At 36.6% G+C, this 27,419-nt stretch overlaps 1 protein-coding gene and 1 long non-coding RNA gene across 4 annotated transcripts; one reads left to right on the plus strand and one right to left on the minus strand.

Annotated features, from left to right (window-relative positions):
* On the minus strand, positions 1–26,770 carry LCP2 (lymphocyte cytosolic protein 2). 3 transcript variants are annotated; one of them, XM_052684912.1, is made up of 21 exons: positions 26,468–26,770; positions 23,398–23,460; positions 19,502–19,548; positions 13,463–13,528; positions 12,447–12,478; positions 11,587–11,621; positions 10,210–10,408; positions 9,394–9,494; positions 8,149–8,206; positions 7,858–7,941; positions 7,066–7,091; positions 6,955–6,974; positions 6,742–6,846; positions 5,623–5,653; positions 4,915–4,927; positions 3,856–3,970; positions 3,209–3,258; positions 2,901–3,004; positions 2,241–2,318; positions 994–1,149; positions 1–323 (listed from the first exon to the last, which is right to left on the minus strand). In XM_052684912.1, the coding sequence occupies exons 1-21, from the start codon at positions 26,543–26,545 to the stop codon at positions 198–200; spliced, it is 1,587 nt and encodes a 528-aa protein (XP_052540872.1). In that variant the 5' UTR covers positions 26,546–26,770; the 3' UTR covers positions 1–197. The 3 variants fall into 3 exon arrangements, with proteins under 3 accessions (XP_052540872.1, XP_052540873.1, XP_052540874.1); XM_052684913.1 differs by lacking the exon at positions 4,915–4,927 and having other exon boundaries at positions 3,856–3,972; positions 5,612–5,653; XM_052684914.1 differs by lacking the exons at positions 4,915–4,927; positions 23,398–23,460; positions 26,468–26,770 and adding an exon at positions 23,272–23,370 and having other exon boundaries at positions 3,856–3,972; positions 5,612–5,653.
* LOC128081591 (uncharacterized) lies at positions 3,314–19,549 on the plus strand. Its single transcript, XR_008207277.1, has 4 exons — positions 3,314–3,427; positions 7,639–7,682; positions 17,753–17,829; positions 19,384–19,549. It is a non-coding gene; the product is annotated as an uncharacterized LOC128081591 (long non-coding RNA).
* Positions 26,771–27,419: the final 649 nt, after the last annotated feature.

A 27,419-nucleotide genomic window follows, 5' to 3' on the forward strand; every position in this document is an offset into this window, starting at 1 on the left:
GGTGTACAGTAATAAATACACTGTAGGAAAACCCAATTTATGGAGTACTACATTTAAAGCATGACTTAAAAATGAAAACATCGTCCTTTTTTTTCATTAAAATTGAAAATATTTTTAATGAATTCTTCATTATTTTAGCTCCTGAGGTTTATAGGTTTTGGTAGACTTTGATCGTGTATGTGATCTTCATTTGGATTTCATTTAATATTTCCTGCAGCATATTTTAACACACACTGGTTTCTTGAACCTCTGTCTTTTCCATCAATCAGAAGAAGAGGCGTTCTTTGGAAGTAATCAATGATGTGTGCTACAGAAGAAAAATCCTGTGGGATGGAAAAATAAGAAAGCAATGGAGCATGTGTGAGAATTCTCAGTAATTACTGAAGTTATTATTTTTTTTATTTAAGCTCTAAATATTTTGCTGTCTAACAAGGTACAGTAAATATCATCAGAGCCAGTGCTTTTCCTCCTGCCTTAATTTGCAACTCTGTAGCTGAGTGTCTAGTATATGTATGAAGATGTGTTGTATAATTACTTTATGCAGATTTGACGTTTATACATGATGTTGTTATTCTGCTTGACATGACGAAAGTTCATTAACTTGACTCCTAAGTTCAGACAGCTTGGACTCAATCAGTACATGCAATGACCTGTCTGATGCCAGCAAATCCAATGCAGTATTACTGGAATTGAGTGAGCTAACAGTCTGAAAGGAAAGCAGTAAAGTTGTCGGGTATGGATTTGCTCCCAATGGTGTATTTCCTTTATCTGTTATCTTAGTTGTAAACAATCATTCCCTGACCAATTTGCTCCTTGAGTGCAAACAGAAGAATCTGATTTTGCTTTCAGCAGTAACATAATTGTAGGAATAACTCTAAGACAGTGAGCAGAATTCCAGTGGAGTAAGACAGCTGATAGATTAAGTAGTTAGGGAATAAGACAGGAGGTACTTTCAGATGAAAGGAGGCTGTGTAAAAAAAACAACACTTGTACCTCTTTTCCTTTCAAGCCAGTTCCTAACAAATATGTCTGATCTTGCTCCTGGTAACGAATCTGGATATTGTATACTTTATCCTTGTACAACACCATCAATACATACGGATGAGTGGTAGTTTTTCTTGAGCTGTCTCTTACTAAGAAAGTTCCATCCTGAAAGATGAAAAAATGAAAGATGACATAAATGCCACTTCTGGTTTTGAGCTGCACAACAACCTCAAGTAGTGCACTCGTGATCTCCTTAGTTTTTCTTTTTAATCTGCTTTTTTTCTTTTTTCTTTCATAAGAGTAACTGCACTATTAATGGAGAAAAATGTTCAGATCATTTCTTAAATGTTGTTATCTTTTAATCTGTTATTTCAACCATTTCCTGTCTGACACAAATGCAGAATTTTAGGGAAGGTAGGGCTGCTGTTTTATGAGGTAGATATTCCATTAAGGGAGGGTGCGAAATATCAAAGGCAAGCTTACACTTCAATCAGAAGAGAATTTAATTCCTGTTAAGTTCCAATCAGGCTTCTGTGTACAGACAGCTAAAAAAATGATTGTGTCTGTGTAATTTTGGTAGAGACACTGATATTCTCTGTTTCTTTTTCTCCCCCTCTGCTTTTCTTTGTTTCAGATTTAACAAATCTCCGATTAAAACACTCTGTCTGAAAGGCACTGGCTGTGGTCTCCTAAACTGGTCCTTAATACAAGTCGTCAAAATGCTGTATATGGCAACTTCAGCTCATCTATTGTGGGGCACCACAGATTAAACAGATTTCCCACAGTGATGGATGGGATACAGTTTGGTTTATCTCTACATGTCCAGTTAAGTCTGTGTTTCACTTGTTTGAATCTGTACTTCCTTTTGCTGGTAAATGTGGCCTAGAAAAGAGTAAGATTCATTGCATATAATTTGAGCCAAGATGTGGAATTTTTGAAAGTGCTGCATTGGTGACAAAGAAATATTTATTGAGAATGTACCATTTTTCCTAAAATGTTCAAGATCAAATGACTCCCTGGAGAGGCATAGTTTGCTCTCTTGGGCTATGGAAAACAACAGCTTTCGTGGCTGATTTGATCTCAATATCTAACTTTCAAGTGGGTGAAGATATGCAAGTTGAAGCCCCTACTATAATCATGTATATTAGAGCTCTTACCTTATCAAGTAATTTACCTTCACTCTTCCATGTGACTGCAAGGACATACAGGCAGGCTATTAAAGAGATGCTGAGAATCCACAACAGTTTAAAGAGTACCTTGTTTATTTTTCGAAGAGCTGCCTCTGCTTCTGGCCGACTAATGTAAGCAACATACCATTCATCATTTAGTGAATCCTGTATGTAGTGTGGGAGAAGATAGGGGAGAAAGTCATCTGTCAGTGAATTAGCTTGTGATGTTGACAACATACTAGTAAGTAGTAATATGGAAGTGTTACAGACCTAGCTGTATTGCATCTTCAGATTTTTCCTCTAAGGGAGGAAAAGCAACCATACACGTTCTCATGGTTTTCTCTAAACGTGACATATTTGAAGATGTGTGAAATAAAATGTGCCTACTGGGTATAACTTCTCCACTCATCATGGTTTTGTGGAAAGTAATTAATATTAATAAGTAATTGATTATAATTGCAAGTAATTAATAAGTAGTACTACCTTCAAGCAATTGTGCAAAACAAGTAATTGAGCAAACAAGTCGTTCTCTTACTTTGTTCTACAGTTTTTTTTCGCTTCAGTTTTTTTCTTAGTGGAGACAAAATAAAGCGTTAAATCTTGATGTAGAAAAGGAAACTGAAAGTACCTACTAACATCCTGACAATGTCTGCTAACTAGAAAAAAAAGCTTTGAAAACAGTTCTCTCAAGATCAGCATATTTGCTGTGCTTAGTTGTTACAGTTAATGCTTGTGATGCTTTTGTACCTCATCTTCCTCTGTGTTTATTTGGTGAGCAGTCTGTCTGCTAGGAATGGGCAACGGAGGTCTTAAATCAGCTGTGCCTCTTGAAGGAGATCTGCTGTTGTTGCCTTTAGGATTGCAGTACAAGAATAGAAAAAAATATTAAAACCAGGAAAAAATTACTTATATGAAATTTTGGCAATGCTTTAACTAGACTGTAGGCCCAAACTTTGTGGAAGAAAATCTGTTTAGATTCAGAATAATGCACTGAAACTTCCTTGTAGCTTCGAGCCATTGTTTGTGCATAAAATCCAGAAGTATAGGATACAAACCTTGGGGAAAGCGAGGTGGTAGTGAGCCACTTGCAGACAGGCTTCTAGCACTGTTTTAAAACAAAACAAAACAAGCTACTCAGTACAATATGTCATTGCTGTGCAATGCTTTAAAATACTGATCTAGACTGTAAGCCTGTTTTACAGAACATGGCATCTCCCTGGGTCCTATGAAGGATGAGAACAGCCTTCTCTTCATTTTTCATTCTTTCCTTTGATGTAAGTAGATCCACCAATAAATTGGAGCTCAGTGTCTGAGTATCAGGTGGGTAGGAATCAGTAATGTGTAAGGATCAATGTAAAAAACTACTAGAGTTTGTTAATTGTTCAGAGGCCCCATGTACGATATTACTCTAAATTAGGAAGAACAGGCAACAGCTTTCTAGCTCTTTCTTTTGGCTTCCACTTATGGTGTTGTTCTACACATGTGGATTTTTTTTTTTTTTTTTTACCAGTTTTGAGGAAAATTCAGCTTCTTATTAATGTTGCAATTCTGGATATGAAGCTACTGGAGAAAGTAGCGAAGGACCACTAACATGGTAGGGAATTAGAGCATGTCACTTATGGAAAAACTGGAGAGAGCTGGGACTGTTTAGAAAAGAGATTAGAATTCAAAAGGAATGAGATTTGCAAGGGGTGAAACAAACCTTTCAGCTCCAGGCACCACACCTGGCTTAGGTAGAGGCTTGATAGATTTTGATGGGAACGTATTGGAGTTGTATGGGGGCAAAGATATCTGTGGCACTGGTCTTTGGGGTATATCTGTGGAGAAGAGAAGAAAATGTAAAACTTACCTTAGTTAGAATGAAGAAATCCCATCACATTTCTGTTGTTTAATCAGATAAACTTACAAGAAGATTTAAAAAGTCCTTGATATTTTAGGTTGTAACTGAGAGCTGAATATTAAGGAAACTAAAAGGAAGATTAAATTAAAAATAAAATGGAGTGGACTGGGATATTTGCATTATATAAGTTATGTTTTGGACAAGTTGCAATTCACACTCTGCAACTGCAGTGCAGCTGAGGGAGGTGACAGTGTGTTCTCTATGTTGAGCTGCTTCTGAACATGAATTTGAGGTTATATTTTTAAACTTCATTTGTGAGATCTCTCCCATGTAATGTCCTCAGGCCTCAACTATTTGTAAAAGGGAAACAGTTTAACTGTTCTCTGCTCTGTTCTTTATGGAGTCTTAGAGGCAATGGTAAGTTATAAACATCTGGCCAAATGCTCTGCTTTAAAAACTGAATTTTAGGGACTTACAAAGAAATACAAAGAAATTTATAATCAGTACAAATTACATGAAACAAGTTCTGCTTCTGTTCCTTGGACTAAGTACCATTACACAGAACACAGCACCACCAGGGTCTGACCCAACATTCTTCTGAATACTGAAAACATGCCTCACTGTTTCATGCTGTGTGGAGATTACAGGTCTCTAAAATATGATGTGTTTCAAAGTGAGAAATCCTGCTGTCTTGTAACTAACTGACCAGAGGAAGCTATTAACTATTGATTTTCTGTGTTCTGTGGCTTTGCTATATAAATCTGCACGAGGTACACTGTAAGCATTTTACAACCTGTCAAGACACCATTGACTTTCTGAAATGGCTTTAAAGAAAGAATTCTAGAAACTTTTTTTTTTTTTTTGGTAGCACTAAGACAAAGAAAAACTTCACGTTTTTAAAGTTAGAGAAGAAATACTTACGTTCTTCTTCTTCCTGAGGAACCAAGAGAAAACAAATGTTAGCAAAATATTATATAGCAATAAAAAAAAAAAATATAGCAAAAATGTTGTAAAATAGCACGCTGTTTTACAAAACAAAGACCTGGAAGTCGATAAATTTTGGTTATATTATCTAGCCTGTCACTTTCATCTAAAATGCTGGAGCTTTGTCTTAATATAACACCAAAAAAATTTTAAAGTTTTTTTGTTAAGGTGCAGCTGTTATTTACAAAAAGTACTATAGAAGATGTTGACCCAATGCAACATGAACTTTCCTCATTCCTTAGGTATGTATAGGTTCTCAGAGTTATCTGAAAACTAAATTCTTAGGTAAGCTAAATAAAAATAATTTTAAAAATCCAAAAACAAAAACTCAAACTTAAAATAAGCAAAATCACCTCTCCAGGGTCATAAAAAATGTTGGGATTATTCTTCACATTATCTGTGATAAAGTATTTGGGGAATCAACTGATCTTGAAATAGAAATTATTAAAAGATAGAATAATAATAATAATAGAATAATAATAGAATAATAGAAGTTATTAAAAAGAAACAACGTGCTATGAAAGATCCATCAGCATTCACTACAACGCATAAAGAAATAAGTTTACTTTTTCCAGAATTCTTACATGGACCTCATTTTATTGTAGTACCTGTATCTTTACACACTTGCCTTGAGACTATACTTACTTCAGGTCTTTTCTGTTGTGCCCAGCCCTGCCTGAAGTGAAACAGAAAACAAAACATGAATCAAAGATGGAATATTACCCATTCATTTGGTGTGCATTAGGCTATATTTTCTATTAAGACATAAACTTTTAGTAAATTCTGTAGTCCCATATATCTGTAGAATCAATTCTTTCTCCTCAGATAAATATCCAAAATACAAATTTTCAGCCCTATTCTGGGATGGTACACTAATTCTTAGCCAATCATGACTATGTTAGCAGCAAAATTCTGAATACTTTATCATATGATTAGAGTTTTAAACAAGTTTCTACACTGATAAAACATCAGACCTCAAGTCTCAGACTCATTTATAGTACTCCACAACACTGAGGTGGTGAGGCATTTGCTCAGGCTGCCCAGGGAATCTATAGATGCCCCACTGGAAGGTGTTCAAGGCCAGGCTGGGTGGGGTCCTGGGCAGCCTGGTCTAGTGGGTGGCAGCACTGTCCATGGCAGAGGAGGTAGAACTAAATGTTCTTTAATGTCCCTTCCAACCCAAGCCACTTTGTGATTCAATGATTCTGTGATGGCTGGAACACATGACAAACCTTCAAGCCCTTGGTTCTTTGACAAATTTTCTTATCTGATTAGCAGATCTCAATTACTTCCTCATTTTGTTTTAAAATGAGTCACACTATTCAGCCTATGTTATCTAGACAGTTAGCAATTTTTTGCTGTAGGATGCTGTTTGCTATGGGTTATGCAAGCTCATAATAGGAGGGTAAGCCTTTCTCTTCCTAATATTCCATGCGAAATATCTTTGGGGTTCATGAAACAATGTTTCTTAGAGCAAGACCTTGATCTGGTGGTTAAAATATGGATCATATGTTTCTTTATGCCAGTAGAAAAGGAGCCTTTCCATGTGTAATGGCTATTTGAGATAGGACTTGAGAGACAGTTCTTACGACATTTACACTTTTCTGAAGAAACAAGACATTCCATGCATACTGTTAAAACAAAACTTTGACGTGTGCAGATACTACTGGTATGCAGTAGCAGTAAATCATATCATCCTACATTGCTTGTCCGCATTTTTGTTGAATTTCATTTATATTATCATTAAATTAAATGAAATCTTACTTTACAGGGATTGGCTTCCTTAGAGGAGATGGATTTCCTCTTTCATATCTATCACTTGGTGGTACAGGAGGTTTTGGCATCATTGCTAGCTGTTCTCCCAGTGCTCTAAAGCAGGAGCAAGATGATGAAATAAAGGCAAAAATTTGGTTAATATGAAAAAATTGACTAATATTGGCATTAACATTCTCATGTCAGAGAGGCAAAACTCCTTACCTTAGCTGTGGAGTCAGAAGCTGTGAAACAACAAGAAATAGTTAAGAGTTAAGAGCTAAGGATATCAAAACAGGTTAAAAGCGTGTAAGTGCCAAATTACAAAGAACTCACCTTTTCAGGATGGCCTGGCTTCTTCCCTGGAAATAGTAAAAGATGTTTAGAAAAAATGTAACTGCAGATAAATAAACTTTCTATGAAAAAAAAAAAGTTTTGAATATTATCGATAGCAGTGTTTCGCAAATTGAAGCACTAGGACTCCTCAGATGTAAGCCAATAAGGGATTTGGGTTTTATAAGCAGTGCAAGAATTGCAATATCTCTTATTAAAGGAAAAATGATTAATTTTCAAAATGACACATTTTACAAAAATACGTTCTGTGATCCAGCTTTGAATTACTGAATACTTCTATACTGACATGCACCAAATAGATAATAAATATAAATCATAAAGTAGTCAGTTTATATTCTTTGTAAAGTACAGCATCAAGGTCTGAAACAATTACCCTTCTTCCTTTCTTTCTGTGTTTTTTAAGTTCTCAGCATTCTTTTCAGTCTGGGTAACAAACTACATATAGTACTACGTAGAGATTTTTGTTAACTTTGTTTGCAAAGTTGTTCCCTCTTTTAACCTGCTAAATTTTCCTGTGATCATTCACTTAATTTATTTTATTGCATTTTTGTGCAGGAATCTCGTAATGTCTTTCTGATCAACCAGTGCTGATCTGCTATGTAAGTACAGCTCACATTATTTATTCCAAAACAGATCACCTTGTGCATAACTGAGTTAAAGTACATTTTGTTGAGCCTTGACCTTTTGCATGAATTCTGTTTGATCTGATAATTTTGAATATTGTTATTTGTATTAATATTCAAGCCACTGATATGACCACGAGCAAATACTGACCTGGTACTGGGCTTTCTCTTTCAAATGGTGGAGCAAGGCGATCCAGTGGGGGTTTTGTGCTTCTGTCTATAGAAGGAGCTGGGGCTAAACACAGTAACTATGTAAGGCAATGTGCTGATACAGATCAGTATAACTTTATTTTGCATAGCCATGAATTGATTTTACTTCTGAGAATAACAAAGGGGTCTTCTGAGTAAATAGTATTAGAAAATGAAGCTGAGGAGTTACAAAGTTAGGCAAAATTGAAGCGCTGTGCAGCCCATTGACAAAGAAAGCAACAGCTGTACTTACGTTTTGAAGGCTTGACATGCCTGTCATTGTTGCTTGGTAGAGGAGGGAAAGCTGGCAGCTAAAACAAACATTTTAGACATGGTTAAAACCTGCCCTCACTTTTCTCTTTTAATTTTAATGTATTGAACACACCACACTGTATCTGACAGTCTTGGTGTCTGGCAAAGTGCGAAGAATTGGTCTCTGCCCAATACAGGATGGATAGGAGTCATTAATGCTTCTGAAGAATGACCTGCATACGTGGTTCTTTGGCTCATAAAGAATTCCCTCTGTATCATAAGGAATATTGTAGTGGGATATTCTGTTTGGGGAGGACATTCTGTTTGGAAAGAGCCAGTAGTTTCAAGAGTGCTGCTGTGGCTTTGTCTCTTCAGTGCAGCAGTGATAGTTTTGAAATCTGGTGTTGAAATTAGTGGAGCAAATTGAAAGCTGAGAAAGATGCACTAACACTGTTCTAGTGCTAGTTGCTGAGTGAGGCAGTGGGAAAAAGGACTGTTCTTTCTTATTGTGAGAGCTGGGTCAAACAATGGGTTATCAGAAGCTGCAAAAAAAGGGTGAGACTGTTTTGACATCTAAATCTGTATTTCTTCAGACAAATGTCTTTCTGTGTTCTTTCTTACTCCAATAAATAGTGCAACAATCTAGGGCACAGTTATGATAACTTACATTTCAAAGAGTGCTGTTTTTTATATATGTGAACTATGGAAATGGGTCAGATCAAAGGTCCCTCTACCACATCCTAAAATTACCTTCACGGGGGTAGGTCTTATGTACAGCTCTGCAGGCATATGCTGAACTGACATTGCAACTTGTAAGCATTACATAGCTTTCAATTTCAAAGATTTCAAAGGATAAAAAAATGGGGGAAAAAAAAGCTTGTCACCAGGGATAAAAAAAAGCATGTCATCAATTCTTTACAGTCCCTTTTTTGTAGTCTTTGTTCATTTGAAAAAAATATTTCATATGCGAGTATTGTTAAAGAAACAAAGTGAGATCTATTAAGAATCTATCATTAGAATTCACAAGTTGATACAAATTTCCAATGTCAAAGAATTTAATATTCAACCCTCTACGTTGTATTGTTCCATGAAAAAAAACCCACCCTGTAGGAGTTCAAATATTTTGACACCAAAAAACTTTCTTTTTCCTCTACGTGTACTATTTGAATAGCAATAATTTTACACTTGGATTTCCATTTAGGTACTGACAAGTCTTTTGCTCTGAAATATCAAGAGAGAAACATACAGAAGCACCTCTTCCCCCAAATGAGGCTGGTGCTGGGGATGGGCCTGGCCGCTGGGGTGGTACTGGAGGCTGATGTGATGATCTGGCTGTTGGAGGCCTGTCTAAAGAAAAGAAAAATCCCAAGCTAAACAACGATATGAACAGTTTTGTTATTTTATTCTCATTAGATCTTTATGAAAAAAGAGCCCTTGCAATATGCTGCATACTTAACCTGACATATCATACAGACATTATGTTAGTGCTTAACGGGCAGGTGCTTTATGATCAGCGTTTTTTGGGAGCTAGAGGTTCACCTGTCCCTTTGGTGGTGGGACTGCACCTGCCTTATTTATTGGCTCACGTGTTTCTTTTTGTTCTGTGCAGCACGGTGTTTGCCTGAAGCACAGCCAGTCTAACTGGCAGTGTTTTGTATTCTCATACTTGACCCAAACTGCAAGCTACTGAAGAATCAGACACACCAAAAAAATGACAAGCTGAAGAAGCTGATCTCTTCCCCATTTTCACTAATATTTTGCTGCTATTATGACAACTCATTCTGATCAAGGAACAACTGCTAAAGCTAAAATAGTGTGTAATTTTTTTTACTATATGCAGATTCCAAACCACAAGCCAAATTGTGCACACATCACATGAAACTTATCTTCAATCCAGCAGAGCTTGTCTGAAGTAGAACATTTAGCTTTAAAAGTTACAAAGATACCAACTTGCAATGTCTGTGCCACTTTGAGATAAAGCCTTCTATATTCCATTACCGCCATGTAAATGTACTTGAAAATAATATGAAAACATTACTTATGATTTATTTTCAGTAATTACCTATATAGTCTGTGTTGTTTGCAAGTGACTTTGCAGGAAATATGACATTGTGGTGTGCTTCATCGTTATTGGATGGAGGTGGCTCATAGCCATCACTGTCATGCTCTGCTTCCTCAGTTTCTTCCGTTGGTGATTCATAGTCAGCCTCATCTTCCTTTTCCTGGTCATCATCAGGGCTTTCATAGTCATCATCTTCATCCTGACCAACGTACATAAAAGATGAGTGCTATAACAGGTTACTGTTTCTGCAGTATTCTTGGGGCTTTTCAGTACAGTATTTTTCAACCTGGAATATATCAAGTCTTTAAAACCATTTTGAATGTCTGTTTTTAGATAACACACAAGGTATCAGCAGACAATTTGGAGCTTCCTGAAAGAACACAGGAGCAGCAGTTGAAAGAGCAGTTGAAACTCATTCTTACTTAATAGTACGTATTCTACAGACTGAAACTTGACTTTAAAAACACTTCTGAAAAAAAAATAAAAGAGGTTTGTGATACAGGTCTTGATTGATACTCTAACCAAAACAAAAACAGACATATACTACTAGTATCTTACTGGTCCTAAAACGATCACAGTGTAAGCATGGTGGTGGTCACTGCACACATTTCCTGTGCCGTGACTTAAAGAAAAAGTATTTTTATTTTTTCACTGATGCCTTAGCTGGAAGTTCCAGACTAGCTCATACAGGCCTGCATTACAGGCAGTTACTTTCATCTTGTATGCTCCTGAAATAGCAGCAAACCTCCTGCAAATGCATTAACAAGTGTTTTTTAAGAATCTCTCTCCAGTGGTTTTTTCCAAAATACACTGACAGTGGTCAGTGAGAGGTCTTCATAGGCATGGACTGTAGATCAGTCAGTTCATTCATTTTGCTAGCTAGGTTGTGTTTGCCTCATCTAATAAAGTTTACTAGTGCATTTTCTATGCTGAAAGACAGAAAGCATTATTTGCAGTCTATCTGGCTTCAAAAAATTAATCAGATTTTTCAAAAAGTAAGTTTTACAGAAGAACAGAATGGCAAGATTTTGCCATTGAATAACACAGCAACCTTTCCTTTACTAACCATTTCTTTTGGGAGCTTGAAATAGGAATATAAACTTTATCTGGTCACAATTTGTACTTGAACCAGTGGTACAAATCTGCTGTTGTGAAGCCCTGCTTTGTATAACTGGGCAAAAGCCCTTTTCTCCGTGAAATTTGCATGCATCTACTCCAATCATTTATGCTTCTCTTTTTCCATAGTCTAACACCCCATGCCATTGACCAATCCATCCATACTGTCTAAAGTAGGTAATGCAAGAGAAGATAGAGATTACAAAAAAGTTGTGCCATGATATTATTGACCCAGTATGTTAGGTTAATCCTCATACTCACAAATGAAGACCAGCCATCATCTTCTTGACTGTATCCTGCATAAGGAAGTCAAAGCACAGTAAAATTTGAAAATGTCAAGACAAAAAGGACAAAAAGCCATTCAAATCCATTCTGAACCACAATACCAGAGTTCCTATCACAACAGGAGCAAGAAGGAGCGGGCCTGTCAAAGGCAGGCAGACTGGCATCCATACGTAGCTCATGGAAGATACTACAAATAACATTCTTATTCAAAATTAAGAGTAAAGCTTTCCTTATATGAGATTATATATTCTGTCTCATCTAGTTTGTCCTGTTCTTCATGCTTCAAATATCATTTGAAATAGAATGCTTTCAGAATAAGCACCGCCTTTCTATCTCTTAAAAATTATGATAGCATTCAAATCTAAAGTTATTTTAATCTCAGTAGAACTAAGGGAGCATGGTAGATGCAGAAGATTTAAGTGCTCTTTGCCTATTAGGAAAATAATTAAAAATTCAGAGCCTGGCAGACATCTGGATGCTTGGTTTCTAGTAGGATGCTGCTAGGAGTGGGAGCATGGAGCACAAATATGTATAAGCACTGATACCATATGTGGGGTTAACAAAAGGCAGTTTGGGAATGTTCATGTGAATTTTTCTACTCTTGCCTTTCCTCTCTGTTGTTTCTCTATTAAAAAAAATATTTTCTTACTAGTTTTCTCATTACTACAATTGGTGAAGCATGCAACGTTTTGCTACTATATGTGCTCTTTTTTTTCTTTCCTTTTATGTCTTTTTTGCTTTGCCTTGTCTCACTTATTGTACTCTACAAAAAATAAAATAGGTTTTTAACGTTTTTAAACGCTATTTGTATTTAGAGACTGCCAGTAAATGCTTACCTGAATTTTCAGGACACTTTTGTGTTTGGCCCCTATAACAAAGATATCAACAAATAAATTCCTTCCAATTGCAAATTTTTAAAAATTTTATGTACACTAAAATCTAATACACTAAATCTAGTACACTGAATTGCTAATGAAGCTAACGTTTAGCTTTAAAAGTAAAATGAAGTCTGTCTAAGTTACTTTAACTTTACACAAAATACCATAAACACACTACTTTATATTTCACATACAGTCACCAAATGTCAGCTCAACTGTCTTGAAAACAAGGCCAAGTCAGTAAGGTGGAGTATTTGGAAACAAGTGGAACTCAGTGAGTAAATTTACTAGGAGCATCAGTCCTTGGAACAGAACTTCAAATAGAAACTTAAATCATTCTACTGGGGCTGCTGAAAGTCAAGTTCAAAATGTTTGTAGGGTGTAATAAATATCTGTATGGTTTTCAATTCTAATTTTGAACTCTAGCTAATGCAAAGGTAGATCCTTTGCAAATCATGTCCTCAGGTGGTCTAAAACAATGTAATGTAGACTAGACTTCAATTTTCACACTGCATGAATTCAAATTGTTGTTTTTTCATGACTCCTCCACGCTAAAAATCAACGTAATTAATTGCATTTTTTTTGCTCTTTTCCTATTTCAAGAATATTATATTCAGTAAGTTGTGAAGCATTTTAAAATGTAACGATGTACAGGTCTGTAAACTGCATTAGTGATGACTCATTAATGTAATGATATGTGCCCAAATTTTATAGCATTCCTAAAGAGTAATTCACTCAGTTGGAATATTGCATGAAATCTATATCTGTATTGGTTTCAGACACGATGGAAGTATCCAGGTTGTTCACGGGCTCAAGAATTCCTATTTTTAACAGATAACATTAACAACACAGTTTTGTTTTATATACTTTCCAGGTGATCCCACTGACACACAGGTGTTACGAATTAAACCAACAACAGTCCAGGAAAGATACAGCTGAAAACTTTGAAAAACAAGTCAGAATTTTTCACTTACCATTTTGGGAAGAAAGATGTCCTTCCTTCATTTCTGTTTATTTCTTGACTTAGTTTGCTAACAATGCTGTTTAAAAGAATCACAGAAATAGTTAAAAAAAAAGTCCTTGTAACCTGCAGTCACTTTCTTAGCTGCTTTCCTCCCATTTTATCACAATTTTTAGTAAATGAAATGTGACTTGAATTTATCATTTACTGTGTGGTAGGAATACTTAAGTTCTCTTCTTATTGCAAAGCTACACTATTGCACATAGAACAAGGAAGAGCTTGTAACTTGGCAGTTGAATATTGGACTTGTTTGCATGGAGAAAAATCAGTATTGTTGGATCGAATTTAAAAATCGACGTTAAGCTCAGCAAGCCTTAGAAATTTAGGGTGTGGGAGACAGCAGGCACTGGAGCAGTGCTTTAAATAATGGTGTGGCATTCTATTACTTTGCAGGGAAAAAGCAAATGCTATTTCAGGAAGCTGCTTCTTTGAAGCCTGTGGTCATAGAAATGAAATTAAATGCACCTTGTGACTTTCTTTTCTTTTTGTCCCTCTCCCTCCACAATCATGATATGCACAGTCAGGAATCCCTCCCATCAGTTTCATGTCATAACATATGCAGAGCAGAAATACAAATGAAACATAAGATGTGTACACCTTTATGTCTACAGAGATTTTGATGTGCTTTTCATCACTCGTGCATAGTTTGTGTGCAGCATTAGGGTGAATAATATATATTATTATATTATTATATTATTATATTATTATATTATAATATTATATAGTAACAACCAGTGAAATACAATCCTCAAAGATCTTTAGGTCAGGTGCATGCAGTTAAGCTGCACTTACTGCTGGCATCCATACCCAACATAGATAACTGTGAGTGATGTTTTTTATATTCACTGAGTGCCTGAGAAGAGCAGCAGGGTTAAAGGACACAGTCAAAGAGAACAACTGAATTCAGCCCAGTAGAGCAACATCACTCTGCTCTGCTGCTAATGAAATTTTCCTCAACAATGATCTTATTTCAAAGAAAGTTTTGGTTCCAAGAAAACATATGCTGAGTCATATTCCAATTCTTAACTCTCGTTTCTTTTTATAGGAAGTCCACTCAGAAAGTCCTGTGGCAGCCAAAGCAAGTGGGTTACACACATATGGTTGAAAATGCCCCATTTGACTTCTGGCTGATATTATTCAAGTCTAGCAGAATGTGGAAGTAAAAGTATGATGAAGAAAAATCAGGAACCAAATGTGTCTCCTTATGTCAGATTCTAAATTCTGTAAAAGCTTAATTTTATGGTTTGTAAGTGCAGATTCCTTTTCCATAGATCTTAGATCTGGCAATAAACTTTATATCAGTATTTAAAATCTTTGCATGTGTCCAGGAATTGCCAGGCAGTTACCAGTCTCTTGTTTTTCTTCCTGTTTCATATCTTCTTCTGCTACTTACCAACACTGGTCCCCTAATTATCTGATTTGTGCATCTCTTTCATGTCTAACTGTTTTTTTGGGCAGAGCCCGAGTAAGGCAGGCTTTCAAGCATTCTAGCATTTAACAAAAAGCCAATAAAAACTCACTATTTTTATAATCCTAAGCCATGTAAATGCCTGCTGTCTTGGCATTGCTGCTTCCCCAGTATGTACCTTGCTGTAATTCAGAGTATGGAAGTGCAACAGAGGCAGATTGAGCTGTCAGCCAGTATCAGATAACAAGTAATTTCAAAACAGTGAATCTAAAAATGATAAAAATGGCTGATTTTATGTTAGGGGCATGGACTCAAGGATGAGTATGAAAGCAGAGGAAGGATATTGTGGGGGTTTTCTTTTTTAAGACTACTTTGCAATTTAACAAGTTTAAGCAAATGTTGTCATACTTGCCCGTTTTGAAATAAGTATGTGCATACAAATGTTAACAACCTAAGAGTGATCACAGAATTACAGCTGTCTCAGTCTGATCTTGTCACCCAAGTAAACTGTATGAGGGAAGAAAACTTCCAAATTACAAGGTTCTCTTTTTTCCTATGGAATTCGCACTTGTCTGCACAATAAATCTTGTGCTGCAGGTGATCAGTAAGTTGCTATGTGAATAGTAAGACTCCAAGGGAACATCAGGACATGTTCTGGTGAGAACAGTGCCCTGCTTAGACACGTGCTTTTGTGGAGAAGTGGATTACAACACTTGTGCTTGGCTAATTCACTATCATAGCAGAGGAAGTATCTTTCAAAATCTTGAGCTTAATTTCTGCTAAAGAAGTAAAGAAAAGGCCACAGGCTTTAGAGTCAATAGTTGTTTTAGTTTAGGGTCCCATAGGTGTGAATGTGATCTGAGTGTCTGCAGGCTTTCTGGACTGAAACCTGGGCTGGCTGTTGTGAGGGTTTACATCAGCCAGTACCGAAGAAAAACTGGAAAAGTTGCTCACTGAATTCACTCAGCAAATTAATCATTTTCTGCTTACAATACAGTGTGTAGTTTGTTTTTGAGTTTTTGAGTTTGTTTTAAATGGTTCAAACCCAGTGGCTTAGAGAAGAAAGCGAAGTTTAGAATGGTAATTTTTTACAGGCAACTTTATTACAGAAGGTACGTGCAAAGAGCAGCTGAGGCTGTAGCCATGCAAGGAAGGAAGTACCAAAACCACACTGCTTTCTGAGTTGTGGGAGTGTGTGATAGGACAGGATAAGGCAACAGCACTTGCAGAAAATGTTACTCAGACTTCTCTTTCTCTTTCTGCCTCCTTCACCAGGCACTTAGCTTAACACTAGCAGGAAGTTCAAAAAAAAAACCCACACAAATACAAAAACACCAGTACTCCAAAAATGACTTTTGTTTGGCTCCTACAGATATTGCTGTCATGAACAGAATCCTTTCTGCGTGTATTAGGAAAAAGAACTTAGGACAGGTGAAAGAGAAAGAGGGTGAAGTGCTCTAAGACCAGGAAGTTGCATAGATTGGGCGCTGCCAAAAGCAGAGTTTGTGATGGAGGCTTTGAGTAATGTTCTGGCCTGTGAATAATGTCTGTTGGGCAGATGCAACATTGTTATGTTGCCTTCAAAACAAACCATCAATTAAGTTTTATACATTTCAATCTTTAGCAGCCTACCCAAGAGAGCATGTGTGCACAAATGGCATCACAGAATTGTAGGGGTTGTAAGGGACCTCTGGAGACCACCTAGCCCAACTCCCTGCTAAAGGAGGTTTTCCCTCAGCAAGATGCAGAGGAAAGTGTCTAGATGAGTTCTGAATGTTCCAGAGAAGGAGACTCCGCAGCCTTTCTGGTCAACCTGTTCCAGAGCTCTGTCACCCTCATTGTAAAGATTTTTCTCATGCTTACATTGAACTTCCTGGGTTCCAGTTTGTGCTTGTTTCTTCTTTCCCTACCACTGAAAAAAAAAAACCAACAAAAAAACCCGGTCCCATCCTCTTGACTTTTGCCTTTAAATATTTATATGCATTGATATGATCCCTTCTTGGTCTTCTCCAAGCTGAACAATCCCAGATTTCGCAGCCTTTTCTCATAAGAGAAGCTCCAAGCCCCTAACCTTCTTTGTAGTTCTCTGCTGGACTCTCTCTACAAGTTCCCTGTCTTTCTTGAACTGAGGAGCCCAGAACTGGATAGAGTACTCCAGATGTGGCTGGTCGGGATTAACATTTAAATTGTGGAGGGTCTTATTAGCTTCAGAGGGTGGCCCATCATACTTTGTAATGACAACTGTTATCTGCTGAGATACTGAAAGGTTCCTGTAAATGTTAAAGAACCATCCCTAAAAAAGAAACGGCACAGTTTCATGCAAAACTTGATCACTACAATTGTTGAAATGCATGTATTTAGTAAAACCACACACTCTGTGTGGATGTGTGCTGTGGTTTGCAAGCCTTTCACAGTTTGAAGTGCACTAAGTACAACTGTTGCTATTTATGTTGAGGCGTTTTATAGACCTTTGCTCTGCCATTAAGTGGATCACGTGCTGGGATTAAACATGCTAATGTGTATTTCAGCTAATAAAAGAGCTTTTCCTACAAGGTGATTTTTCTATTACAATATAAAAGCAAGGAGTGAATGTTTCACAAAAGCCAATACAAGCACTTTCCATTTTGATAAGAGCAAGGAAGTTCCAAAGTAATTAAATTAATGAAAGGAATGACTAGATATTCCACCCATCAATTTTATCTGTTTTGTTTGTTGTGTTCTTGATTCTATGTTGAATTCTATGATTCTATGATTGTGTTGATTTTTTTTTTTTTTTTTCTTAAATGACAATCAGTTCTTTTTCCTACTAAAGCTCTAAATTCTTATTTTTAACAGTGGCATTCTAGGAGGATTTCCCATCATGCCATTTTCCATGTGCAATTACAATATTCCAGTGAATTGCTTCCCTGTTGGTAAGTGAAGAAAAGTCATTCAATTTACTTATTTTTTTCTGTCCTTCAAGTTGTGCACTTCACTGTTCTTTTAAAGCTCTTGATTTCAAATTCTCATCTTCTTGAGAATCCCAACAGATCTGAGTGAAAAAGGCTGCTGGCTTTCTGCTCAGCTATTACAAGGCATGAGGACTGTGAAAATGGAATTTGCAAAGCTTTTTTGATATATTATTGATTAGAGGGGGAGCTGTGAGAAACTCGTCGTTAAATTTTAACTGTTTCTCCATGATATTAATATCACTTATGTGTACGTGTTTGTAAGTTGTTGCATTGACCACATTTTACTTATGAATATGAAAGGAAATCACCAAAGGTTTTCAAAATTGAAAGTTGAAACGAGATAAATTTATGAAAGGACTGTAGAAGAGGGAATAATTATGGGAAAATTACAAGCAGTGTGTTTTACAGTACAGTGATGTGAGTTTTTCCACAGTCTCTGTTTCCCTCAATCTCTATAACCATGGTTAAATGGTGCTACTAGTTGACTCTAACTTCAGAAATGCCAGACACCTGGGCATCTTTTCCATAACATCTGGGCTCACTTACAGCACTTCATACACCGCTACACCCTCCTGTGAGGAAACTTATTCTGTGAAAATACAGATACGATCTTATGAAACACATCGTGTTGGAGACTTTCAAGTTCAAGAATTTGTATATCTGATCTGAACAGAGGTATCTTCCTGCCTTCAGATCTGGCAACCAGTTTAACTGTGAGCACATGGATATGACAGACCAGACAGCTTTTCAAATTTTTGCAGTATTTTTAGCATCACCAAAACATCTTACACACGTTCTGATAAAACTAAAGGAGGCTGTGTCTCTTGGCAAGATCAAGATATGCATAGAAGGAGAGAGTCTGGAACTGGGAAGTGAACGAAACTGAAATAGCCATTTTTGAATGACTTGATCTCCTCTTCCCTTACTCTGTTTAGAAGACCATGAAGAGCTCCATGTCTCTCATCATTAGGAGCCTTCTAACTTACATCACACATAAGAAAGAACTCACAGGAAAATAAAACACCTCATTTTTTGCCACAAAGTACTAGAAGTTACTGTTACTCTGTACTGACCCAGTGGGAATATGTTCTTCATTAGTAACCTCTATGAAATTATGACAGCTGTTTGGGTGAGTTCAAAACATTTTCAAGGCCTACCTCACAGGAGGGAAGAAAATCAATTTAACTCTGAGCCAAACCTTCCAAACTGATTTGTCTTTATCACCCACCTTGATGAAAAAGCACACGATGAAAAATGCTTTAACTCCTCAACTCATTTGTACATACCTGATTTTTTTTCCTTTGAATATGGGTCATGAAGCAATGAACAGTTAAATCTTACTTTGCAGGTAATATGTAAAACCTTCAGCCATTGTGTAACTGCTATCAAAAGAAAATTTGTGGATGAATTCTTTAAAACCCACCAGAGATTTTTTTTTAAATTGTGACATTGTTGAGCTACCATGACACACTTCATTTGTTTTTATATTGGAAAACTCTTCTTTTTCTCCCATAGGGTACATTAACAAGTTTCTAACTGATTACTTGGAATCATTTGCCTGATGTTTGCTATGAGTTTTCACTGATGGTGAGTTAAAATAACTTTTAATGTTAAGTGGTTTAGCTTTACTTACGGCACTCGGAGTTTGGGAAATTTCTGGATATCATTTTCAGACATGTTCTGCAAAGGAAACATATGGTATAGATCACAGACTTTGTCCATGAAACACCCTGTGGCTACAGAAGTTAGCGTGTTCAAAAATGTGGCATGAAGTTTCTACTAATATATAAACATCAATTGAATTTGTAAATAAAGTACATAGAAAAGTAATACAAGACAACAGGCTGCCACCCCAATGGCCCAGTGTTAAATAAAGCTTAGATAAGATAAGATTTTAATATTTTTTTCTCAGTTTTTCTGGATGTTAGACTTTATTTTATGTCATCATCATTGTATCAAATTTGCTAGAAGTTTAATGAAAATCAGTGTATTTGTTTACACACAAATAACTTCCCAAGAAACGATCAATTACATGCCTAGCTTTAATGAGAAGTGTTTCTGTAGAAAGGTTGTTTTAAAGATAGCTGATGAAAAGAGGTGTGTAAGGAGTAGTATCCTAAAACAGTGCTTGTCAGATGAGAGCTGCATGAATTGATTTCACAGGATCACAGAATCACAGAATGGCCAGGGTTGGAAGGGACCTCAAGGATCATGAATCTCCAACCCCCTGCCACATGCAGGGCCATTTGTTTACCAATAGGGAGCCATTCTTCTAGAGATTAATTTCAAATTTATGGTACTGCATAAAGTTAAGTTAAAGTCATTTCCTTTTCTGATTTGGGATGTAATACAGTTCTTTACTGGTGCTCTATTGTCATACTGACTTACAAGCCTGATTAAAATTCATCGCGGCTTTTCTTCTCAAAAGAAATGGAAATTTAACTCTCCTCAACAACAACTTTCCCCCTGTAGGAGACTGTAGGAGATAGGTAAGCTAAAGCAGGTGGATAGTAAATGAAAAGGTTTGAGAACTATTTATAGTCTTCTATTAATTAATTTAGTTTCTCATTTGTTTATTTATTTTCCCCTCCTTTCTGGATATTGTTTTTTTTAGATTGCTGTCACCTAACATACAGTATAACATATCCTTTCTGTCTTGAGATGTAATAAATCATCTCAGTGGGCCGTGTCTCAGAATTAATAGCTACATTCTGGCTACATCCTGTGCTTCTTATGACAGAAGTGAGCTCAACAGAATGTTCGTGGTCTACTTGAAATTATCATCACTGATGAGAGTACTGTCCTTGGCAGTTTGAGAGTTATCACAGTAAATATTAAAGCACAGAGTATTGCAAAAGCTTTTTCAAACACTTGTGGTTTCAAAGCAGTGTACAAGTGAATTGTCCTTTGTAAAAAGCAGTTCTTAGTAGAGAAGGCAGACTTCTACCATAGATGATGATTTTAGGCTTTTTTTGCTTCACACCTTTTTAGTATAGCTAAAAATATGGTTAAGTGACTTCATGAACTAGATAATTGAATTCCTTCATGTCTGCATGGTGAAATCTGGCTCAATTGTGCATGACTGCAAAATTTCAGATTAAACTCTTCATGATAAAATGGAATGTGATTTGCCAGAACAGATGAGCTCTGTATGCTGTAAATCCAATCCGTAATATCACAGTGTATGAGAAGTTGTGGAGATGTAGCTGGAGACTCCTTGGACTAAAGAGCAGCATTGATAGCCTAAGAAAGCTCACATGCTTTTTATTAAAAAAATATATATATTTCTAAAAACTTGAGGGTAAGTAGAATGTTCCCTGTACTACCATAGTGAAGCAATTTGATTTCAGGTTACTAGTGACCTGAGCTGAGATGTGCTTTACTGACACTCCTGAAAAGAGAGTTGGCCTCTCTCTTCTTCCGCATGGTTGTGCCACTGCAAATTTAGTATGGATAAATGGAAAACTGGCAAAACTTTTGAGGAATTGTTTTGTTTTGTCAATCAAAAGCTTTGCTTTGGAACTTGGAGGTACGTGTGTTCTTTCTGTCATTTTTACTGCCAGCAGTAATTAATTTCTAATTATATATTGGGTTAAAATGACATCAATGTTTTTAAAGCCACAACAAATCTTAGCTGTGTTTTCCAGCACTACTGTACTTCTTGGTACATCCACAGGAGTAAACTACAGCAAAAATATATTCCTCTTATGGAAACGTCCTGCAGGATTTACTGAAGCATCTTGATTTTTTCTAAAGACCTCTTAAGCTTCTCACTGGAACTCTTTTGTGGCAATAAACCTGACAAATGATATGGGACAAAACTCTCATAAAGAGCCATTCTGCTCTTTTAAATCTTGGGAAATTTTATTGAAGTAAGTTATGTGGAATCCCTCTGGTTTTATTCCTACTACATCTCAACTGGAACATTTTTGTAGTAGCCAGTAGATATAGAAATGTGACTTTGATACTAGCAGGTTATTCTAGTGGATAAGGCAGCCTTATTTCTGCAGTCAGTTCTACTGTCAGATCCAAAACCTGCATACAACTCAGTTCTAACAGTTTCTTATGTTGAAATGTAATTTGGCAGTTTTCAGTAATTTAAACATTAAGAGGTGTTTCTTAGAAACAGCATTCATAGAGAGGAAAAGAGAACAGAACTTGATTGCAGTCTAGAAAATTCCACTTAAATTCACATGTTGTTTTTAAGAAGTGAATCTCTTCTATGCTATAAATATAACAAGTAGGTCAAAAGCTTAAAAACATTTGTCTTAGAAGAGCTGAGGAGCTGCTTGCTTCCTTAACAGAAAAAACATCCCTGGGATCTACAAGGAGTTTCTGAAAACATGCTGCACTCTGGGCCATTTACTTACAGAAGTGCCCTGGAAATAATACATAATAATAATAATAAACCCCACCACTTTAGAAACTGCAGTTATTGCTCTTGTTATTTATCCCTCAAAATTACAGTATTTCAGAACATTTCCAGAATGTTTCCCTGCAGGCACAAATCCTGAGTGCCTGAGCTCAGCCAAATCGCTTAGTGGGTAGCAGGATAAACTCTGTGCCATGCATCTGAATTACTGACTCTACACAGTTAGGAGGGAGGTGTATATCCCATTCCTATAAGAGGTGTTTGAAAACTTGTATGTTGTATTTTAATGAAATACTTGAAAGTTTCATACATTACATACATAAGGAAATAAAAAACAAGAAGGTATTAAAAAAGACGAGCCTCAGTTTTTTCACCATGGCTAATAATACAGGTGATCAAAGTGCCTACTCGTGGGAAAAAAACACAATATTTGGAAATGAACTAGAGCTAAAATGAAATAATGATAAAAGCTGTTACTTATCTTCATGCATGTGCATTTCAGACCTGAAAACAATAGCTACATAAATGGGATTTGTCAGCTTTTGTCAGATTAGGACAATTTATTGATACAGCCTGGACTAATGCTGATTTAGACAATGACATGTTCTAGATTAGCTTCTGTGCTTTTACAGTTCATTGAATATATGTTTTGCCACAGAAGAAACCTGATTTTAACTATAGAGGAATGAAATAGTGACGTAAGTAGAAAGCTGGTCATTCTGATCATGTTCACGCCAACCCTTCATCAAGCAGGAGATGACTACTGGCAGATGATGGTGCTCAGGGACATGATTTAGCAGCAGGTTGTTAGAGTCAGGGTAGTATGGTTAGGCTGAGGTTAGACGTGATGATCTTGAAGGACATTTCTAACCTGAGCAATTTTAAGACAATAAATAAATACGAGTTTTCTGTAGTTAATATTTGAAGAGATGAATTGAAGGCAAGATTTGTAACTACCCTATCAGTTTAAAATGCACTAAAATCCATGCATGTTAAACAACATGCTTGAGTTCCCAGAATTCTGTACTTACAGCAAAATGTCTGGCTGATCTTCTCATATTTATACTTAAGTAATAATCTGGGAGTTGACTGTCAGTGCAAAGAAAGGAAGAGTCAAAACAATCATTGGATTCAGGGAATTTCACAACTCTACTTACCAAAAACCTTTGTCCATTTATACTGTGCTTTCTAACAACTTTCTCACAGTCCTTGTACTTTAACTGTCAATGAAAAGAAGATTATTATGATTATTATTACACTGTAATTATTAGAAACAAAATACTTACAGCTAGCTTTGAATAGGTGCTTCAAGTTACTCTGTTGCGTGCTACCACCTTTTACCTCATCTATCCTAGGAGTCCCAGTAGTTTACAAAATGATTTTTAATCCTCATGTGATAAAGTCATAACACAAAGCTGCAGCTCATTACCTCACTTAGATTTTTTTAATTATTTTTTATTTTTACACACCCTGGGCTGTCTAAATTGATCATTTTTTTTCCCTGTAAATGTGATGTGTCCTATTTTGTTTTTTTTAAACAGCAGTCCTTCAATAGACTTGGATATTTTCATCCCTTGGGAACAGGAATACTAAATTCCCCACATTCAAAAACCAACTTGCAGTTTCCTGTTCAAAAAAATATCTGCAAAATGGATAAGGAGGCTGTGGTACTGACTACAACGAACAGTTGTGAAAAACAGCAAAAGCTCTAATATCTTGGAATAATGAAGCTTTGATCGGAGTTCCTGAATTCGTTGTTGCAATTGAAAAGCTTCCTCTGATGGACTGAAGCATTGAATTCTGCAAATCATCCATAATAAAGCTTTTCTAAGTTATGTTTTGCAGTAGCATCTGGGACATGGGTAGGCATTTCAGGATTCAATTTAAGATTAAACTGGGGAATTGATAGGAAAAAAAACAACAACACACAAAATAAACCCTAGACATATTTGATGAGATGTGACTCTTAAATATTTCCAGTGGGAACCTGAAGATTTTTATTTGAACAGAAAGTCTGGATGCAATTGCTACATTTGAAAGGACACTTTAGTGTATTTGAGACCTCATCTCTTATTCTTAAAATAATTGATGAAATACACTGTGTAGCTGTTAAATATAACTCTCAGGATATTAAGAATATGAATATTTCTGCTTTTGCTCAAAAAAAGATCTTTAGAAATTATTTGAAGTTTTGGTTCTTTATTGTTCCTTTAAGTGCATGGTTGGAATTAGTTCCTCATTGCACTGTACAGTCTCCTGAAGGGAGGTTGTGGTAAAGAGGGATTTGGCCTCTTCTCCCAGGCAGTGAGCAGGACACGGGGCAATGGCTGCAAGTTGTATCAGAGGAGGTTTAGGTTGGACATAAGGAAGAACTTCTTCTCTCAGGGGGTGGTCAGGCACTGGAATGGCTGCCCAGGGAGGTGGTGGAGTCGCCGTCCCTGGCAGTGTTCAAGAGGCGTCTGGATGACGTGCTGTGTGATGTGGTTTAGTGCTTGTGGTGGCAATGGTGATGAGGAGATGGTTGGACTGGATGATCTTATAGGTCATTTCCAACCTTGTGATTCTATGATTCTGTGATTCTATGAATTATTGGCTGTAAGTTAACACACCTAGAATTATAAGCTAGATGTTATTGTCATTGTTGTTGAAAAATTCCTAATTGGCAGATATCTCAGATTAGTCAGAGAAATTGCTCGTTCCTCTTGGACTTGAACATGGCCTTTGAACATGCAGTATATATTAGTCAGTTGAAATAAAAGCATTCCTAAAGCCTTCAATTATAGAGAATGTGTGTGAGTTAATTTGGGGAGAAGGGTCTGGTCACTTAAAGCAGTAGCCCAGAGCTGTTGGACTTAGGAAAACATCATCATCTGACACAGACTTGACAGTCAATTTTAAGCAGCTTTTCTTTGCCTGACTCACCTCTCCAAAAACAAGGAATATCTGGATCAGTGAGAGAAGATACACAAAAATTAATCTACTGAGGCCATTCAGTTACAATTAGAATCATAGAGTGGCTTGGGTGGAAGGGACTTTAAAGATAATCTAATTCCAACCCCTCTGCAAGACTTGTAATTAATCCTTCCAGCACTGTCAGGAATATGATTATCAGCTCTTTCAGGAAGCCTTTTCTTTTGTGAGTCTCTTGGAAATGGTGCTGCAAACCACCATGAGGTGGTGTCATAATTTTTTTCTTATTTTGTGAAGCTGACTATTGATTTTGATGTCATCTGCTCCATCTCCAATCCTGTGTTTCATTTTACTGTGCCACTGGCCCCAGCATTAGAGGTCTGCTTGTAGTTTGCTGTTCTCTGGAGATTTTGTAGATACTGCATTTGGTCTGCTTATCTTCATTTGAGTAGCACTCTAGTTTCAACTGTGCCTCAGCTTCCCCAAGAAAACTCGGTGAAAGCTGTTGAAACATTTAATTTTGCATGATTTCAAAACTGAGCCCCAAAAAGCTCAGGAAAAGTCATAGTGATAGGAAAAAAGAGATGTCTACTTATAGGGAATGCCAAAGGTTTTCCAATTGAGCATAAAAAAATAAGGAGTACCTGTATCTACAACTGTTATATTCCTGGATGGGTTCTCATGGAAGCTTTAACAAGCAAAGACATTCCGTGCTTTGTTTGCCAACACTGAGCAACTTAAACAAAAACTCCTGAAAATCACTGAAGACCTAGCTAGAAAGCTTGTAGTTTTCACATATTAATATCTTTTACTGCTCCTTGTGGACGTTATATCAGCAATTCACAGAATCGTAGAATCATAGAATATCCTGACTTGGAGGGGACCCTCAAGGATCCTCAAGGATCATTGAGTCCATCTCCTGGCTTCACGCACAACCACCCAAAAAACCCACATGTCTTAGAGCTTTGTCCAAACTCTTGAACTCTGGCAATCACAGTGCCACCACCAGTTCCTCAGCGATCCTGTTCCAGTGCTCAGCCACCCTCTCTGTGAGGTACCTTTCCCTGATATCTAGCCTGAACCTTCCCTGTAGTTGTAGCAAAGTGTACATTTTCACTGCAAAGCCTCTTTTCTCTCTTACACTCAACTTAAAATGTACTTTCATTTATAGGTTTCACTGGCTCAGCTTCTTAACTCCCAGTGGTTTTGCTTTTATTTTTGAAGCAAGTTTTGCCTACTATAAGCTATGTCAATTTAGCACAAAGTCACAATAATGTATTCCTTCATTATATGAAGATGAAACACAGTTAAACTTACCGTCTTAAAATATTCTGCTAAGTCATCTGGGTTCCACGTAATCACCTCTGAACGATAGGGAATGTTTCTCAAATCCATTTTTTCTCCCCCTGGGTAGTTAGAGAATGTTCATTCCAATGCTATCGATGAAGCAGCCATCTGTTGCCTTTTTGTGACCTCCTTTAGCAGGTCTAGTAGCTCCTTGCCTAATTTACCCAGATCTGTCTAACTTCTTTTAATGTCAGAACTACGTTGTTAGCACATCCAAGAGAGACACTGCTTCCTCTAATACAAAAACGGTCTCTTCTCAGAAAAGTTGTCAGCTAGACAGCCTTACCACTTCCTCTGTGTGAATATAAATAAGTAAATAAGGAAGCGCAGCAAAGTGTTGAAAATGTTTTGCCTGCTACATGCAATAAACTCCCATTCACCCTATTTGTTTGTGACCACGTATATAAATGCTTGCATATTTACACACTGAACAGTATAAAAATATTGGCATATTACCTACATCAGTCAGCACTTCTGTGTGCATTTTGTCCACACAAGACCCTCAAAACAAGGAAATGTTCACTTCTTCAGCATACCTCACTACCTGAATATGACATTGCCTTTCTCTCATTTGCACAATCATAAACAGTTACTTTTGGAATTGTACATAAAATATACATTAATTAGGAATGGAATTAAAGTCAGCATTTTTTCAGTCTCTCAAATTTAGGATGATTATTTCTCACTGAAAGTACAGCATGAACAAACTAAGATGAAAACTTGTTATATAGTCATTATTTCTCTCTCCAGCTCTGTATTTCAGGTACCTCTAATGAGGAATTTATATCTGAAAAAGAATCCACACAACTGTAACATGAACAGAGAAATGTGATGTACTGCATCAGTCATGTTTACCCAATTAATGTACCGTCTCTTCAGTAAGTTCCTTTGGTAAGACTACATTTAGCATTTTCCAGTGTGC

This window comes from Tympanuchus pallidicinctus, unplaced genomic scaffold, assembly GCF_026119805.1.
Source record: "Tympanuchus pallidicinctus isolate F22 unplaced genomic scaffold, pur_lepc_1.0 scaffold21, whole genome shotgun sequence".
In the NCBI taxonomy this organism is placed as follows: Eukaryota; Metazoa; Chordata; class Aves; order Galliformes; family Phasianidae; genus Tympanuchus; species Tympanuchus pallidicinctus.

Bases quoted from the DNA above. Each gene is read 5' to 3' on its own strand.
- LCP2 (XM_052684912.1), bottom strand. From the start codon at position 26,545: ATGGATTTGAGAAACATTCCCTATCGTTCAGAGGTGATTACGTGGAAC. The intron at 7,942-8,148 runs GTAAGTACAGCT...TACTGTGTTTAG, and splicing joins GCATGTCAAGCCTTCAAAAC to CCCCAGCTCCTTCTATAGAC. The intron at 3,005-3,208 runs GTTTGTATCCTA...GCAATCCTAAAG, and splicing joins ACCACCTCGCTTTCCCCAAG to GCAACAACAGCAGATCTCCT.